General features: G+C 36.4%; 1 protein-coding gene across 1 annotated transcript in view; it reads right to left on the bottom strand.

Annotated features, from left to right (window-relative positions):
- Positions 1-17,967, bottom strand: part of LOC115912715 (aspartyl/asparaginyl beta-hydroxylase-like) — a 74,875-nt gene that overhangs the window by 35,128 nt on the left and 21,780 nt on the right. Inside the window, exons 13-15 of the mRNA XM_030964387.1 lie at positions 14,574-14,615; positions 4,014-4,102; positions 1,886-1,972 (exon numbers count right to left, since the gene is read on the bottom strand). Of these exons, the coding sequence (XP_030820247.1) occupies positions 1,886-1,972; positions 4,014-4,102; positions 14,574-14,615 (218 nt within the window). The remainder of the gene's footprint in view (positions 1-1,885; positions 1,973-4,013; positions 4,103-14,573; positions 14,616-17,967) is intronic.

A 17,967-nucleotide genomic window follows, 5' to 3' on the forward strand; every position in this document is an offset into this window, starting at 1 on the left:
TAAATCATATAAGGAGGTTAAAAACATATCCATTGTTCTTTTCAGCTGTAAAGATGTTAACGAATTCTGTAGAGTATCATTTTATCTGGCTCAAGTGTAATTCAGACAGCAAATAAAGAATTGCTCATATTTCTGAAAAACACACCAACAATGAAATATTTTGCAGGTTTTTTGGGAAAAGAGTTGCCTTTTAAAGCCATTAAAGGATCCAGAACAAATCAATCCTCATGTCTTATTAAAAATGGAATCTACAAAATTAGCATGTAATGCTGATTCATGCTTCAAAGAAAAGGAGAACTACACTTTTGTGGTGAATTCTTGATCTCCTTTAGCTTTAATCTTCAAGGCCTTTAACCTTATCCTTTGCAGTTTTACTTTTAGTTAGTGATGAGAAATAGCAAATTTAAATGAATTTTGTTGGTATGAATCCCCATTTAAAAATAATACTGTGTTACAATGCAAATGTTAAGAATATTTCATCTGTCTGAAGCCCGTGGTTTTCTTCTTCCTTCAGACAGCTTAAACTTACACATACTGGGTTCAATAAAATTGCCATCATAATATTAATATGACTGTTCAGTAAAATGACTAGTATGAACCTTCAAAGGCTACAGAAAATGAACTTATCATTGTTTTTACACACTCACAGGAAATGCACCTAATTATTTCTTCAGATCTTGGTCTGTATTGACCTTTCATGGATTACTGAAGTAGAAGTAGGCAGCTACAAATTGCTGTAAATGGACAAATGAAGTTGGGTCACTGAGATGGGAATTCTGAATGAGAATAAATTTCACAACTAGCTGCAGTGATCTGCCCTTCTCCCTAAAGCCATTGAGGAGGCAGGAAGCATATTCTATTAGATATAATGAGTAGATTTGTAAAAGCTGGTAAATATTAAAAGTGTAACTTAACAGAGAGGAGTCCATCATGTCTACGAACAAAGTGGTCTCCTACTGTAAAGAGGCAAAGAGTTCAGCAAACTGTCACCACAGAGAGCACTGAAGCATTTGGTCTGCTCTGTATCAAGTGCTTGTGTGACAGATTTTTGGATAATCACAGCTTTGGTTTTAGCATGACTATTATTAACCAAGTGGAGACTGGTTGTGACTCCAAGATCTTCATCAATTGTCTAACAGCACCATTCCTTCTTGCAGTGAGGGCTTCACTTTTTTATCCTGATTAACATGAGTTCAAGGAGTTTTTTATTATTCCTAGTGCAGCAGGATTATCCTACTATTATTCCCTTTTGAGACATCTCAACACAGCCTAAAAGTATTATAAATGCAGAGATTATTTTCTGATGCCTTCTGGGTTTTGGTTGGTTTTTTTTAGTTTTTTTTTTGAAGGGAAACACCTGAAACATAACTCACCCTACAAGTAAAGCTAATTAAGCCTCACTGCCTGAGAATTTGTGTTCTTTATCCTTTAACTCTTTCTCTCTAAAAACACCAAATCCTCTTCTCTATTCCCACTAGAGCAAAAAGCAGCATTTATCCCAGGCTGACAGACATGTTGATTTCCCAGCTACAGTATGTATGTAATAGTATGTAACAGGTAGGCTCTGCCTGTTGTTCCTGCACTGGGGCATTAGTTGGTATTTATCTCTTGCCATTCACTTGACAGTTCTCCTGAGATCTACAGGATGTACCTTATTTTTTTTGTTATTTACAGTACTTCACACTGAAGTTCCACAAAAGCTGCCAAAGCAATTGAGGAAGGACAGTTGACTGAAGAGATTCATATGACAGATCACATGATTCTTTTTTTACCTAGAAAACCAGCATAAATTTATAAATTAGTTCCAACTGGTGTTTATAACTCTATTGGTAAAACAAAATGGTTATTTTAGCTTTTTTCAACATCTATCACTTTTTTTAAGTACCTGTGCTTTCCCGTATCTTGCTCGAGGACTTTGTGGATATTGATTCACTAATGCTTCAAAGGCCCTTAGAGCTTCTTCAACTTTTCCCTGAAAAGCAGAGATATTTATCAGCAATTCTATCTAATAAAAATGCTGAAGGATGCAGGACCTAATAACACATTAGTTTTACAATTAAAGAACAAACACTAAACAATGCAGACTGAATCAACAGCTTTCACTCATACTTTTGTTGGGATTGCCTTTTTAAGAGCAATTGTCATTATTTATGAAACAATATAATCTAATTTTCATGGTGAAAATTAATTACTTGGTTTTTCATACTTTACTCACTTTCCCTTGTTGGCTGGATAAAATGCTGAGATGAAAATAACCTCTCTGTATAGAAAAGACCCTACTGCTAATACCAAATTCCAGACCAGAAATAATAGAGAAGAGGAAGAAAATTCTGGAGACAGGTGGAAATTTTCCCTCTGCATACCTCTCATGATGAACAGCATCATAACTACAGTATTTCTAAGGGAAATACTGTAGACTCAATCACAATGTATGGCTGTTTCCCCCAAGTTTTTGCATGACAACGTCCCTCAGGACATGTCACACAAATCCAAATGTAACTGTGGTATTGTCCTGGTGGATGCTGATCCTGTGATGTACAGTGACTAGCAAGTTCAGATGGAAGTTGAGAAGAACCAGCCCCACTGTCAAACAGGTGCTAAGCACTACTTGGCAACATTTGGCAATAGATCTTGCTGCCACTTCCACCTCTTTACAGCTTTATAAATATGAGTTATATGTGTATGAATTATACACAACTGCCTTGCTATCTTCAAATATTATACACGTCTGATTTATTCCTAAATTTATTCTGATTCCTACACGACATGTATGACTACCTGTAACATATCAAGAAATACAGCAGGAAAAGAGAGTCAACAAGCTGACCCTACAGATTCATCAAATGTGTCTTCCACACCTATTTCTGATTAACCAATTGCTTAAGTAACAAGAAGCATGAAAATTTCTTTTGCTTTTGTATTCTAACATGTAAAGAAGTCTTCTAGTGAGGAACAACAGCAGTGGCAGCCAGAGGTTAGCACTCCCTATGCAAGAGCCCTCCTGTCCCATCAGACCTACCAGAACTTCGGGGCTGCATAGAGGGCAAGATAAAGTCAAAATTGCACAGTATGTCCTGAAAGTCAAGAATAATCCTGCACCTTGCAATGACCAAATTGGTTTTTATTTTACTGTGCTGAAAATATTATATCTCACTGCTCATCCACCTCAAATCTGGGGTACAACAAAGACCTGCAGTTGTTCTTTATGTGCTAGGACTCTCTGTGAGACATATCAGAGTTTTAACAAGAAATACGTTCAAAATACCTGAAGTCCCTCATGTTTAACAGCCACAATCTTGCTTCACTACTTAATCACATATCTGGAAAAGGGACCTCTCTGCAAAGGTATTATTTTCTGAAATATTCAAATGAAAGTATAAAATTGGAAGCTATAAGTGGGAGATGACTGAAGAACTGGGGGGTTTGTTTCTTTTTCACGGTCAAATTATTAAATTCAGAACTACCCAAACTGAATGATTGATGTTAAGGTCTTGCTGCCCCTGGTGAGAAGCAGGAACATCTGTTTCATCCTCTAAGCAGCTGTACAGCAGCCTAGGCATTCCCAGGACTCAGAATCTAAACAGAAACAACACCTAGTTCAGTGATCTGCATCTAATGCTCATGAGGCATCAGAACAGAACACTCACTGAGAGGTCCTTGCTAACACACACAGAGTTATCTGGTAGCACTTGACTTCAGTAGTCAACTGGGCAAGAGCGATAGGACAGAACTGGTCGTGTTTGATGTGATCCATTTCAGCAGAAATTCAATGATCAAGCTGCATAGCTTCAAAGTTAACAAACACATATGAACAGACATACACTTACAACTTTAAAAAATTTAAGACAAACTATCCAGCAGAAATTAAACTTGAAGGACAAATGTGCACTGACTATTTCAAAAAGTTAATTTCACAAAAAGTAATAAAAAATTCATTCTCCCTTTTTACAAGTATTTAAATTATTGATTTTTGTCCATTGTGTACAGTCCTGAGAGAAACATTCAAAACTTACTTTTTTACGTAGTTTTTCTGCAGCATCTAGCTCAGCTTTAATGGTCTTATCAAAGTTGTTTAAGAGCTTTGGCTTCTTCTTCTTTTTAGCTAGAAGATTTAACAAACAGACAGTTCATTACTTCTTTCGTATTTCAATTGCCTGGAGTAACACTTGGCTAGGGACTGTGCTGGCAAAGTGCATCATTTTCAAGTAAGGCAGTTTCAAATTACACTGAAAAAGAACTGATTTCTTACTTATTACAGCCACAAACTCCTATATGAGAAAGCAAACTTCAGTCATTCAAATTGAGTAACTTGGCAGTTAAGTTTAGAATAAAGCATTTTTCATCACATTACAGTCAAGAATCTTCTTTTTCCAAATGGTTCAACTGACGTGGAAGAGCAAAGGGAACTGTTTTTTTCCTATATTTATATGGTATCATGAAAAACATGATCATCAGAGCACACTAGTAATTTCTAAAATTGTGACTATATGCTTTGCCTAGAGCAATTACTGAGGCTGCATCTGGAGTGCTGTGTGCAGTTCTGGGCTCCTCAGGACAAGAGAGACACAGAACTCCTGGAGTGGGTGTAGTGGGGGGCAATAAAGATGGATGATTGAGGGTCTGGAGCATCTCTCTCATGAGGAAAGGCTGAGGGAGTTGGGCCTGTTCAGCCTTAAGAAGAAATGACTGAGAGGGGATCTCATCAATGTGTATAAAAATCTTAAAGGTAGATGACAAGAGGATGGAGTCAGGCTCTTTTCAGTGCTGCCAAGCAATGGGACAAAAGGCAACAGGCAGAAACTAATGCATGGAAGTGCCATCTGAACATAAGGAAGAACTTCTTTACTGTGCAGATCACCAAGGTTAATCTGTCACTGATGCCAGTCTTTTTCTGTCTTATTTATTATCCTCCATTTCATAGGAAAGCAATGTCTTCACTGCTTTTTCATGCATTTAATGATAATAATGGTTAAGAAGCACAGCACTGGCTCTCTTCCAGGTAAAATCAGTGAAATTCATATGAACAGCTCTTATTACAAGTGCGAGGATCCCTCCACTCCAAACCCTCAGTCCGCAGTCACTGACAGGTGTGGTGAGAAATTTCTCACATAATATCATTGAGCCTGAAAAGAACAACCCTTAACATGCAAAAAGGTTGTTGGGTTTTCCATTTGTTTTTTTTCTTTTTAAAAAATATCCAGCTCAGTTTTTCAAGAAACCATTGCTATTTCTAAGGCCTAGCTTGCTTAACACCAGGAGTGGAAGAACCCAGAAACACCAACCCAAGGAACCAATGAAAGCAAGTGACCTTGAGGACTTTTTAGGTTCATTTTGCTCTTAGCTGCCATGTGAAACTGTTCTTTGCTGTTAGCAAGAAAGCTGAGGCATGTCAGTTCCTCTGGGTACAATATCTGGGGAGCTTCCAATGGGATACTGCCACCAAACACTTGGTTTAGTTTCTGTTCTCTAAGTAACATAAGTAGCAACTAAAATGTGAGTTCTCAGTTCTTATGGCATGAATGAAAATCTGTAAGGTCGGCCAGCTACACAGGAACTGTATTTCAGCGAGGCAGGACAGCTATTTGTCAGTTTTTTAGCTTTGAGCATTCAGGGAAAGACAGAATTATTTGGTCTTTCTCAAACTTAGTAAGCATGGCAACAGTGAGGTTCCTTTGAGGCAAAGCAAAGAAGCTTTCCCACCCACCAGGAAACTCCCACTGCCTGTGGGACACTCTCTACAGTTCATTTAAGTTTACAAGGACATGAGAAAGAGCTCAGAAAAAAAAAGTAAATTAAAAAAGTAAATTAAAATCTTACAAGTCTGTGGCACAAAGATACAATATCTTCCCTTTCATATCCAGCTTGGGTGATATGTTAGAAGAACCTATTTACCACCCTCCATTACAAAAAAAAAGTACTATCTTCCTATTTTCAGTACAATTATATATCAGCCCTAGACCAGCAGGAGATCAATATAAAAAGCTGGAAAGGAGTTGTTAACATAAATATTATTCATCTGCTAGGCACCAATATAACACAGTAAACATTATATAACGAGCAATCATTTTCATCCCCCATTCTATTCCTATGTTAAAGGATTCACTAGGGAGCTTTCAGTGTAACCATCAAGCATTCCTCTATATTAACCAGATAGCCTGCTATCTCCCTGCAGGGGTATTTTAATAAATTATCCATTGCCTCCTTCTAGTGCAATAATCCTTTAGCAGATGTGACCCAATATATTAAATTCAATGACATAAAGAAGTTCACTTATCTGTTTTCAGAGGAAAATATATGTAATTTTTCTTCAATGACAAATTTCACCATGACACAGAAGTTGTGCATGATCACACAACTGCTTGGTCAGTTTGTGGTCCAAATCAGGTTGAGCATTAAAATGGTAATAATCCTTTTACCTAATGGTAATAATCCTGGACTTTCAAGAATACTACTAAGGATTTTCAATAATAGCCTTGGAGAATAGGCATTCTAACTAGGACTGCTGTCATAGGATTCCTGAACTCTTCCTTTGAGAAAACAATTTCTACTGAAAAAGCAGCAAGCTAGGAAGAAGTCTTACGGGAAACTCTATGTTAGTTCTTTTTCTGAAGACAAGACAAACAATTACCAGTGATGACAAGCAATCTCATATCTCATTTATCAAGATACAGAATTAAAAAAAAAATAGAAGTAGCAATGTATTACAATGTATTACATTAAACGTACAGTAAACTGTACATATAATCCAATGAAATTTGATAAAACATTTCATACAACTTTTTTGGTAAATGAAAACTAAAATACCAGGCATATTTTTGTCTTATGTTGAAAAGCACCTTGTCATCACCAAAAGCAATGACAGTCTTATTTCTACAAGGGACAGAGAAATTCCTTTTGAATAATAATGAACACACTGCTAGATACTCTTCAGAACACAAGAGAATCACATCAAAATTAAGGAAAAGTAATCAAATTAATAAACAGAATTGAATAACTCTTGAAGACTAGTTTAAAACTATTTTGCCTTTAACTAAGTGGGGAGGGGAGCAACAGTAAGTAAGAACAAAGTGTAAAAAGGCAGTAATAAAGAGTTTGCCATGGGAAGACAGGTACACACTACTCTGTAAAACATAGCTACAGAGATGAAAAGAATAAATTATTTTCTGTATCATCATAGTTAGGATAAGGAAGAGAAGGCTTAAAATGGTTATAAAAGAAGATTTGGCTTGAACATCTGGAACTACTATCTCTGAGCAAGCACAGTAGAACAGGTTGCTGAGGGCAATTGTGGAATTCTAATTACTGAAAATTCTGTTTGTTTGAATTAACAAGATGTGTAAGCATCTGCCAAGAACAATGCACACAGTTGATAAGGCCTTCAGTCAACCAGAGAGACAAAGTAAGCTTTAGGGTCCCACTTAGTCATATGTTCTACAATTTCTGTAATGTACTATTACATGTCAATGTGCTTTAGTGCCAACACTGTAACTACACAAGAACTTTCACTCCCTCATTTGATAACCAAAGAAATTCTCACAGGAGCTCACTGTGCCAGTCACCACAGTAGCTGAGATTCCTCCTAGCCCAATGCCAGGAATAGAGCACTGAAGCTCCAACACTTTTCCCAATGTAAAATTTCACCTCAGTGCTACAATTCCAGAAAAGCCATAAGTGATTAAAAACACTGTCTTGTGATAGAAAGCAATATCAATTCCCACTGCTCTTATTAGCTTTTCCTGTAAAAAATAAAATACTAATATCATTCAAAGAATCAAGTTCTGTAAATCTTCATCTGAAGCACACCTTTTTACCTTAAGAAAGTGTCCAAACAGCATCAGAAAAGGAATTTTGCAAACTGTTGATTTAACCACAAAATTACATTTCTTGATCTTGGATAACTTTTAATGTGAAAAGCCTCCTAAAGATATAATAACAGAGGAATTAAAACTTTCTCGAATTTCTAGGGAAATGTCCTCACATGATCAAATGTCTGCAAATTCTTGTGTAACATAGCAGAACCCAAGGTTAGAAATTGCTATAAAACACCAAGTAGATAATTATGTTAAGGCAGTTACATGGAAACAAGGAAAACAAAAAGAGATAACTAGTACATGACAAAAAAAATTGATTACATATGACCCTAAGTCCAAAGCAATAGAGAAAAAAACTCAGAAATGCCACAAATAACTAATAATACCGCTTCTATAATGGAGCAAATGAATCCTCTCTAGCTTCCAGAGAAGTGGGAATGGTTGTGTGTGTGAAATCTCTCCATTTCATCTTTTCATCTGAAATATAACACCATCATCCAGGCAAAGGAAAACCTCATTCTCCTAAAAGAGAGAACACTGATGACCTGCCTGATTAGATATCAGTCTGGTATGTCAAAACAGTTAACATTAGCCAGAACTGGACAAAAATATTGAACGCTATCATGATTATCTTTCACAATTAACACTTTTACCCTAGAGAGATGCCACACACTTGGCATTTTAACAGATAGCAAATTTAAGTGTGTGAAGGTATTTTCTACACTGTAAAGGCTGCAATTTGTTGTTTCCTGAGAAGATAATTTAAAAGATAGGGTATCTTTACCACAACACATAGCATGAATTGTTTTGTCCTTGCTGCCATGCTCTGAGCCTCTGATCAAAGGATGCATGTACAGTTTTCTTCCTGAGCAAAGTAAGTAGGAGATAGCATCATGCTGCTATTAACACTTCCAGAACAATTAGTGTTTGAATCTAAAAACCAGTATGCACTTCCACACACTTAACACAAATTTCTCTCACTCCTGTGCTTTGTAAAATATTTGGAGCAGACATTCTACAATCCTATGATTTTATTCTGTCCCAACGGAGATGCCAGGAAGGACACCTCAAACAGAGAGCTTGTTAACTGATGTGCAACCATGACCAGGAGGAAATCACAACTAGGACCACCTCAGGCAGTTTTCCACTTGCTGCCCTTTTACTCCTCCTCCCTCTTGATCTCAGTACTAATGATTCCCTTCCTAAGCCTTCTGCTCCCTTTCTTATATTCAGAGCCTAAGAGAATTGGTGTGTTTGGGGGTCTGGCTTATCTCCAGTGCTGGAGCTGACATTTTGAACCTGGCCTGTTCACTAAGAGCAATGAGCAACAGCCTGCCTGGTCTGACTTGGACTTTTGGGGGAAAGGTTGCCTTCCACAGAGGACAAACAGTATTGCTTCAGTCTTCAGAAAGTAATGCTGTGAGATTTACAGTCAATTGAGAGGGGCCTGCTCTGTGAGAGTCCATATTACATATTAGCATAAGTATTTATTGTTAAACTTGTCTTTAATGAAATTTCTAGGTCCTCAGAAACGGTGAGACAATAACATTACAATCCCCTTGTGGACCTGGGGGAGAAAACATGAGGATGGAAAGACACTATTCCCTATCTAACAAACCACCTCATAAATGTGGTTTGGTTCTTGTAATTAGATTTTTTTATTCACTTATTGATTCATTCATATTGTCATTATGATGTTAAGGGAGCATTCCTGGTGGCTTCCTTGATATTACATCTGCTATTACTCACATGCAAAACAGAGAGGAGTTAGGACTCCAGTTTTAATTACTCTGTTAGATAAAAGTGATTCAAGATAAAGGCTGGTCTTTACAGCCACCTTGAGGACACATGGTCCCCAGTTACTGATTTTTGAAGTACACTGGAACAATCATACTCCACTGACTGTATGTTGTACTTACTGCTGGCCAGAAAATTGAATGACTTCAATGCAGGGGTTGGACAAAATGGACTTTAAAGGTCCTTTCCAACCCAAACTGTTCAATAATTTTATGATTTGAGTCTTAAATGAAGTTTTAATAGAAGTTATAATTATTTAATTGTAGAGGCTATAACTATATAGTTATGTCTCCTTATGTTATGCCATCCTCTAAAGCTAATCTGAAATAAAAACCCCTTCATGTGATACAGTCTCATAAGTCACTTGCAGCAAAGGCTCCTCCTGTCAGTTCTCTGTCTTAAACTTTGAAAAACTAAGGAAGCAATTTCCACAGGGGGTCATAGGCTTTGTTTTCTAAACATCCTCTCATCCCTGCTGTGATACAAATTCAATAATAATGCTCCTGGCAACTTGTGAATGGCAACTTCTGAGTGTGGGACAATGACAAGTAGATACTGATGATGGTCTGTAGTTGTTTTCCAACTAATTTTGTGACCTTTTGTTTTACTAATTCCCTTTGCCACCCACAAATAATACTACACCTTCCCAGTTCAAAGTTTCAATTATGTTCTGAAGAACATGCATATATTAGTAGACTTTTACTTGGAATTCAAAATTTGCTCAAGTAATATTCCTCCCTCCTGATACCACCCCCATATCATTACCCAAATTAGTTTTGGAAATTGTGCTGCATCTCACTGGACACTTGAATGAGAATTTGATGATGATGAAAAACTCCTGTCATTGTCCTGTTGTTTTGGAAGCTCATTAGGTGAGATACAGAGAGTGTAAGTTATCTACTTGTTTTATGGGCTTTTAGAAATGATAACTTAGAAGGTATAAAACTAAGTAAACTGCAGCTACACAATTTAAAGCCAGGAGCACTAGAATAATGAAAAGATCTTTCTAAACTCTATTGGTAGAACAGGCAAAACCACTATAATCAACTTATCTGGGGAAGTAATCAGACAATAAAAACTGAGGCATTTTAGAGACTAATAAAGCTGAAATCTAATTACTATAATAAATCTTTAACTGCAGTTGTTCCAGAACAATTTCCCTTGCAGTAAAAAGTATTCTACAGGGCTTTCTGTACGAAGTTATTGTTGCTCGGTTAGAAGTTGATCATAAGAAACAACCGCAGAATGATATTTTTGGTTTTGGCATGTATTTCCATCATTCACCTCTCTTTCACCATTAAGACTTTTGGATTCACCGAAAGGCTGGACTTGAGCAATCCTCTGACAAAACCAGAAAGAAATTTCTGCATTGACTTTCTATTAAAAAATACACTGTAACATTCTAATGTCCTATATATTTAGCCCAGAATGGCATTATGCAGCAGTTTTGGACTTTGACAACTACACTTCTGTGTTGGTCATTCTGCACACAGCTCACAGATATTTAATTGTAACCTATATCAAACTTGCAAATCAATAGGTAATATGTATACTGTTATAAGCAGAGCTTGAAAGAGTGGAACTCGGCTCACCTAACTCCAGGAGACAATGCTGGAGGTGAGCTAATAATGTAAGCTCTTTCTCCAGACAACAGAGCTCTGTTTCCAATGGAATTTAGGGCAAACCCCTGCAGCAAAGCCCAACATTTAGTCAGAAGAACAGCACTTTAATCTCCTCATATTATACCTCTACTCGTATCACAGTGGAATGCTACATATCTTCAAAGGTAAATGTCTAGAGTGAACAGTGGTGAATACTGACCTGTTATCAAAACGACACCAAGTGGCAGGGCCATGTGTGGAATGATATTGTCCTAAGCCTGGCTTACATGTATTTCTGTTCCTAATGCAATGCAGCTGAGTGTTCCAACCAAACAGCATTCATTTTTACTGTCACACTTTGTCAGTTTTGAAAAGGGAAAATTATTACATATAATAATAGCACCTATGCTGAAGTTCACTATATGAAACAAACATGTCCATAGCTGAAAATTTTTTCATTTTTTATATCTGTTCACCAATATAAACATTTAATATATGTCCAATATAAATCAAATTTGAAAAATTAGGCTTCTTAGTCAATTTTTTTTTAGTCTGCATGATCAAATCAACTCAAACCACCTCAGATGGAAAGACAACTTATGGATGTGGCATGTATGTCCTGCATTGTACTACCTGTGAAACCTTTTAAAGAATTAGTTCTCATATTCACCTGGAATTCCCATGCCATTTCAATTATTAATTTAATTATAAAGTCTGATTATATTCTTATGGAGAAGATGAAGAATCCACCTCAATTCAATATAACAGAGAAACCTTGAAGCAACTGTATGTTAAAAACAAGTTTATTTTAATTTTTATTTCTTTAGAGAACTTTCTAGAGAGGGGTTTTGTTAATATCAAAGAATTTTCAGTAAGACTTTTAATAAACTTGATGAATTACTGTTGAATACTAAAATTTACATAATTATTAGGAGGACACTTTGCTATCCAAGTACTATCAAGGCTGCAGCAGGAAAAAATATTTATGTTGCAAGAGCTTCTCAAAGCTATAAATACTTCCTGCACAGAAGCTCTTTGGAGCGTGTATGTTCAAATACCACAAAACAAATGCAGACTTGCACACCAGAATGTACTCTCAGAATCAGAAGCAAACCCTAAACCCAAGCCAAACATGAAGTTTCAAATTCCTAACTCTTTAGATTTCCAAGTTTCCTATATATACCAGTCACAGTACAGTACATTTTATAATCCATCTCTCATCAATTTATTGCTGCATTTTATTAGGGTAATTTAAAATAACAAAGTCAATAGTACCTTATACCAGTTCCTTTGACTAGGACATCTATAGCTAACGACTTTTATTGAAAATGGAAACTTAAAACTATGCTCAAACTATGAAAAAAGTTCAGCAAAATTCAGCTTGTATGAAAATCACACAAGCAGTGTACCCACAAACAAAGTTCATTAATATGCAGGGTTGTTTTTCCTGGTAGGATGAAAAAATTCTAACAATTTAACCTGGAAAACAAAAAAAAATTTTCTACTTTATAGAAATTCTGTAATCGGCAGTGACATTTATTTAGTTGCTGTTTAAAAAGAAACAAAACCACAAAGCATCACCTAGGGTAAAAAAGGGAATTTGCTCCACTCTGTCATACTTTCAGATTCTAGAGTTCTTGTACAGGCTCTGATGAGTAATGTTGCATACTAGTATGTTTCTTACACAAGCTGGCATTTTTACCTGTGACTGCTTTTGTCCCATACTGGATGGCTCTTGTACATCATTTTGCTACACTGTTCTAACAGGTCAGTAAAAGCAGCACACAATGGTGAGTTTTCCCTACTATCAAGTAGGCGAATCCATTGCAGTATGATATACCCTACCAATAAATGGAAACGTAGGCATAATTGCTAAGCTTTCCAAGTTGTTTCGGTTTTTTTTTTATTTTTATATGTAATACTTACATGTGACATATTTAATACTTAAATAAAATGCCTGAAGTTTGCCAGTCCTAGAAACTTATGCTTAAACCACCAATATACAAATCTAAACAAAATAAACCATACCAAAATATTGGAAAAGCAGCATTTCTAAATACTCAAATATAAAATAACACAGAAAATGGAAACAGAATGAAAAATGGGAGGAATAGAGCTACTGAATCCCTTGGCACAGACTCTGAGGTTTCTGGGCATTGTCAGCAACTAGCCATGATCCCAGTGAAGGAGGTTTTGCAAGCTTTGTGCAGTGACAGGGAACATGTGCGGCCAGAACAAATGTCATTGCAGGGAGAGCAGATTCACAGTCCTCAGCAAAACCTCACTTCTTTTCCATCTAATCTGTCTCTGCACCTTCCTACCTAACCTAAGACAGACCATGCAATCATGGTCTCAACAAGGACTGGTTTGCATGTCACTTGTCTCTTCACATTTAGCACAGCTGGCAGTGTTAAGCCCAGCTCCAGGGGACAGGTAGTCCACATTGCCTCTTGCCCTCAGAGGTACAAAGAGCTTGGTGCAACTCTGACCTCCAGAATACTAATCTAAGAGTATGACACTGAACATTCTAGTCCAGAAACAGAAGGAGTTGTTACAACCATCCCAGTGCAATGTTCCAGGCTTGGGGCAGAGTGGCTGGAAAGCTGCCCTTCTGAAAAGCACCCAGGGGTAATGGTCAACAGCAGCTGATGAGCTAGCCTGTTCCCAGGTGGCCAAGAAAGCCAATGGCATCCTGGCCTGTATCAGCAATAGTGTGGCCAGCAGGAGCAGGGCAGGGATTGTCCCCCCGTACTCAGCACTGGTGAGGTTGCACCCAAATCCTGGGGTCAGTTTTGGGCCCCTCACTACAAGAATGACATTGAGGTCCTGGAGTGTGTCCAGAGAGCAAGAGAGCTGGTGAAGGGTCTGTTGCTGAGAGGAGATTGTAGTGAGTGTAGTGAGGTGGAGGTTGGTCTCTTTCCACAGGTAACAAGAGACAGAACAAGAGGCCATGGCCTCAAGTTGCTCCTGGACAGGTTTAGATTGGACAATAGGAAAAATTTTTTCGCTGGAAAGGTTGCCAGGCTGTCCTGGTGGCATTTAAAGGATGTTACTTAGGAACATGGTTCAGTGTTAGGTTATGAGTTGGACTCAATGACCTTAAAGGTTTATTCCAACCTAAACAATTCTATCATTCCATTCTCCAACCAGGTAAGATTGATTGGCATACATTGGTGCCAATTGCCTTGGAAACAACCAAGTGTTTGCCTGTAAAAGTACATGCTCTCTGGATGTTTATTCAAGTGCAGTTTATCTACGTGAGATGTACTGGAGCAAAGCTTCACTAGTCTTTAGTCTGATTTAAATCAATTCTCCCAGAAAGCATGGGTTTGAATTCAGAACAGAATGTTACTTTCAGACTTACCTTTTTCTGTTTTATCTTGTTCAGTTTCTTTTTCACTTTTCCCTAGAACATTAAAAATATAATTTCATTGAAATAAATTTTTGTTAAGATTTTATGGTAAGAAAGAGATACAAGAAAATTACAATTTATACTCAAAACATAATTGAGCCAACAGGACTTTTTTGTTTCATTTTTATTTTTTAAAATAACCATAGCTTATTTTCTGAATTATATAGTTACCTAAAAGGTCTTTCCCTGCAGATGCTTCAAATATGACAATATTGCTTCCATCACAAAAGCTTTCACAGAATTTCTCCTCTAGATATTTAATATAATTTGTTGATATACACTTACAATGCAAGTTATTTTGTAAGAAACAAAATCTGTTCACTAATTAAAAGATATTGGAAACACATTTGGTTAAAATGTGAAAAATAAAATCAGTTGGGAACTTAAGTTTCATTTTTAGAAGTGACTTGGGCACTTGGAAGTTTTGTCTTTTTTCAACTTTTAAAACAATGTAACAGGTGTTTTGAAAACATCTGACTGCAGAGGTAGATGTTAAGTAAGCATTAAAAAAGTCTGTACCAAAGGCAAACTAAATCCTGGACAAAAGTCATGTATGTGTATTTCATGAAGGTGGTAGATACAGAAAGATCTTCCCCCCACTAAAGACTTTTTGATCCTGCCCTACTCTATAACATACAAAGCATCTTGCCTCATAATTATAACACTGTTATTCTGTCTCCATTTCCAATTTTTTCCCAATAAGCTTCCAATATTTCCTCCTAATAAACTTAGAGAACACTAAATAGGGACGTCTGTTGCCTTTTTAGCTAGTTACTGTCCTCTTTAAGATATACTGGTTAATTTTGAGGTATTCTTAAAAATATAAAAAACATTTTCTTTAATTTCCAAGTAATTTAGAGACACCTTGTCTGAATACTCAATCTTTACTGCTTTTTAAACTGGCTGCTCAGAAGCATTATAGTGTGAATATGACATTCTAAAATGCAGAAAAACATTGTATTTTTTAAGGAAGAAACTGGATTATGTACACACATGAAATCAAATTTTTCAACACTCTAATTTCATCCTTTGCTATAGGCTGACAACTGCTATTCCTGAATGTATGGACACTATAACCCTAATTTATATTCAGTACAAGGCAGAATGAGCATTAACTTGATTATATGGTAAATTAAATAAATATGATCATGCTGAAAGTCATTCACCTCTTCAATTACATAATGAGATCTAGATTGTCAATTAAATTGTAAGAAATGACAAAAGATCTATAGAGTCAATTACATACTAGGAACAATTATTACTGTAGCAGTGTATTAATGGAAGCATTGTGCAGTACTTCCTAAAACCCTGGCTTCTGTATTTTTTTGCACATATCACACAATCAATAAAATGGTCATATGTCATTCAAACCACTACATTTTTAAAAGAGCAAAAATGCAGCTCCAGATGAAATAATAGTTTTACAGTTTTCACACAAACCAGTTCATATACTCATATTTCTATTTTTACCACCTCCCATTACCATGACACATCATGCTAGTTAGCCACTCATTTTCCACGTATCCTCTCCTTTATCAGCAGCACTTGAGATTCTCACCTGGCCCTCTTCTCTCTACTTCATTCTAGGTCACTGGATAACCCACTTCCACACCTTATCCAATCTTGGACATGCATGTTACTTCTGCAACTTCTTTGCCATTACAGCAAGAACAATGTATATGACCTCACCACTCTAAAGCCTTCTCTCAATCTCCCATTTCTTGTCTGGCTTCACATGTCTTTATTCCTGAGACTCATGCAACATATAACCTACAGCCCTCTATAGCTATTTATGCACTACAATCAGTTCTCCAAACTCTCAGACTATTTTCAACCTGTATTCTGCTAGATTAGTTGCCATTGACTTCACCAAAGCCTCTCCAATGATCTTTAAATACTCCCACTTTTCCTCCTATGTAGCTGCTTTTGAAATTCATCACAACTTGATCTTGTTAGCTCTGAAGCTAAGAATTCACACTTCACTAAGAATTCACTTCAGTATCATATTCAGCACATATTGCTTTGTTCCTTCCACACTGATCCCTAGCATATTTCAAGGGTGCAAAAGGTTTTAATTATGCTATTTCTGACAAAGGCTTAAAAATGTGTTCTCTCAAAGACAGGGATATGATGATAAATCTCGAGACTATTTTTTCATCAACTTAAACCAACTGCAGCTCAAGCAAACAAACAAAAAATCTTAGCTCTTCAAACTACTCTTATCCTTTATGCAATGTCTTCATTTCCAGCAAAACAATTCAAGATGAAAATCACTGACAAAACAGCTTTAGCTAATCTCTGTAGGCTAGGAGTGCTATCGCTATATAACGAAGGCACCAGGGACTCCCAAGCAGGTTTCTACCAGGAAGAATAAATTTATTTTTCATATTACAACTAAATGTTTGATAGCAAATGAGAATGACCCAAGTCACAATTAAAAATGTGTTTCAGACCTTGTAGATTTTACATGAATCTCAATCAACACTATAAATGCACAATACAATTTATTTACAGATATGTAATTTTGAAACATGCAAAATTACAAATGATGTTCAGTAAATGCATTACATTTTTCAGTATCTTTACTATATGAAATCTTAGCCATTTTCTTTACTTTCTAGAAAGAAGTGCCACGATATGGTACTTTTTCAATTACAGAGAATGTAATAAAGTCACTTAAACTGTAGTACGTTGGCAGTATTAAAATACAACTTCAGTATTCTACTCTTTGCTCACTGGTATTTCTTCCTGTGACTTCCAGAAAAAAGCAACTGAACCCAAGATTTTATAGATTCACTGACATATATCAAGTGGTTAGGTAGCAATGTGAAAATATTAAGGAAAAGGTAATCTTCTGACTTTTTCTTAAACTACTATTCAGCAATACCAGACCATTAAAGCTATGGAGGTGTCTGAAAATTGAAAAGGTCAAGGAAGATTTTTGCTTTCACAGAAGTGCATGGACCTTATCAGATTTCTGATTTAAACTATGGACCATAACCATAATATTCTGTATGCAAAACAGATATATAACTTTTCCCAGACATTTGTGTTTGTTAAGAAGTGCTATCTCATCCACTATAAGTTACAAAAAGAAATGATGTTTCATGGAAAAAATTCAGGCCTAGCTGGTTGCAGAATGTCAATACTCCAAACGGACAATCACAACACAATTACAGAAGACACAGACCTTAGCATAGTGCCCATTTCCTTCACATAACAGCAGCCAGAATAAAATTAATTTATTTGACTTGTTACTTGCCCCTTGTACACAATACTTTCAAATATATTTTTAGTACTCAAATTCACAATTAAAAAAATATTAATTAGTGGCTGAGTCAAATAT

This window comes from Camarhynchus parvulus, chromosome 2, assembly GCF_901933205.1.
Source record: "Camarhynchus parvulus chromosome 2, STF_HiC, whole genome shotgun sequence".
Classification (NCBI taxonomy): domain Eukaryota; kingdom Metazoa; phylum Chordata; class Aves; order Passeriformes; family Thraupidae; genus Camarhynchus; species Camarhynchus parvulus.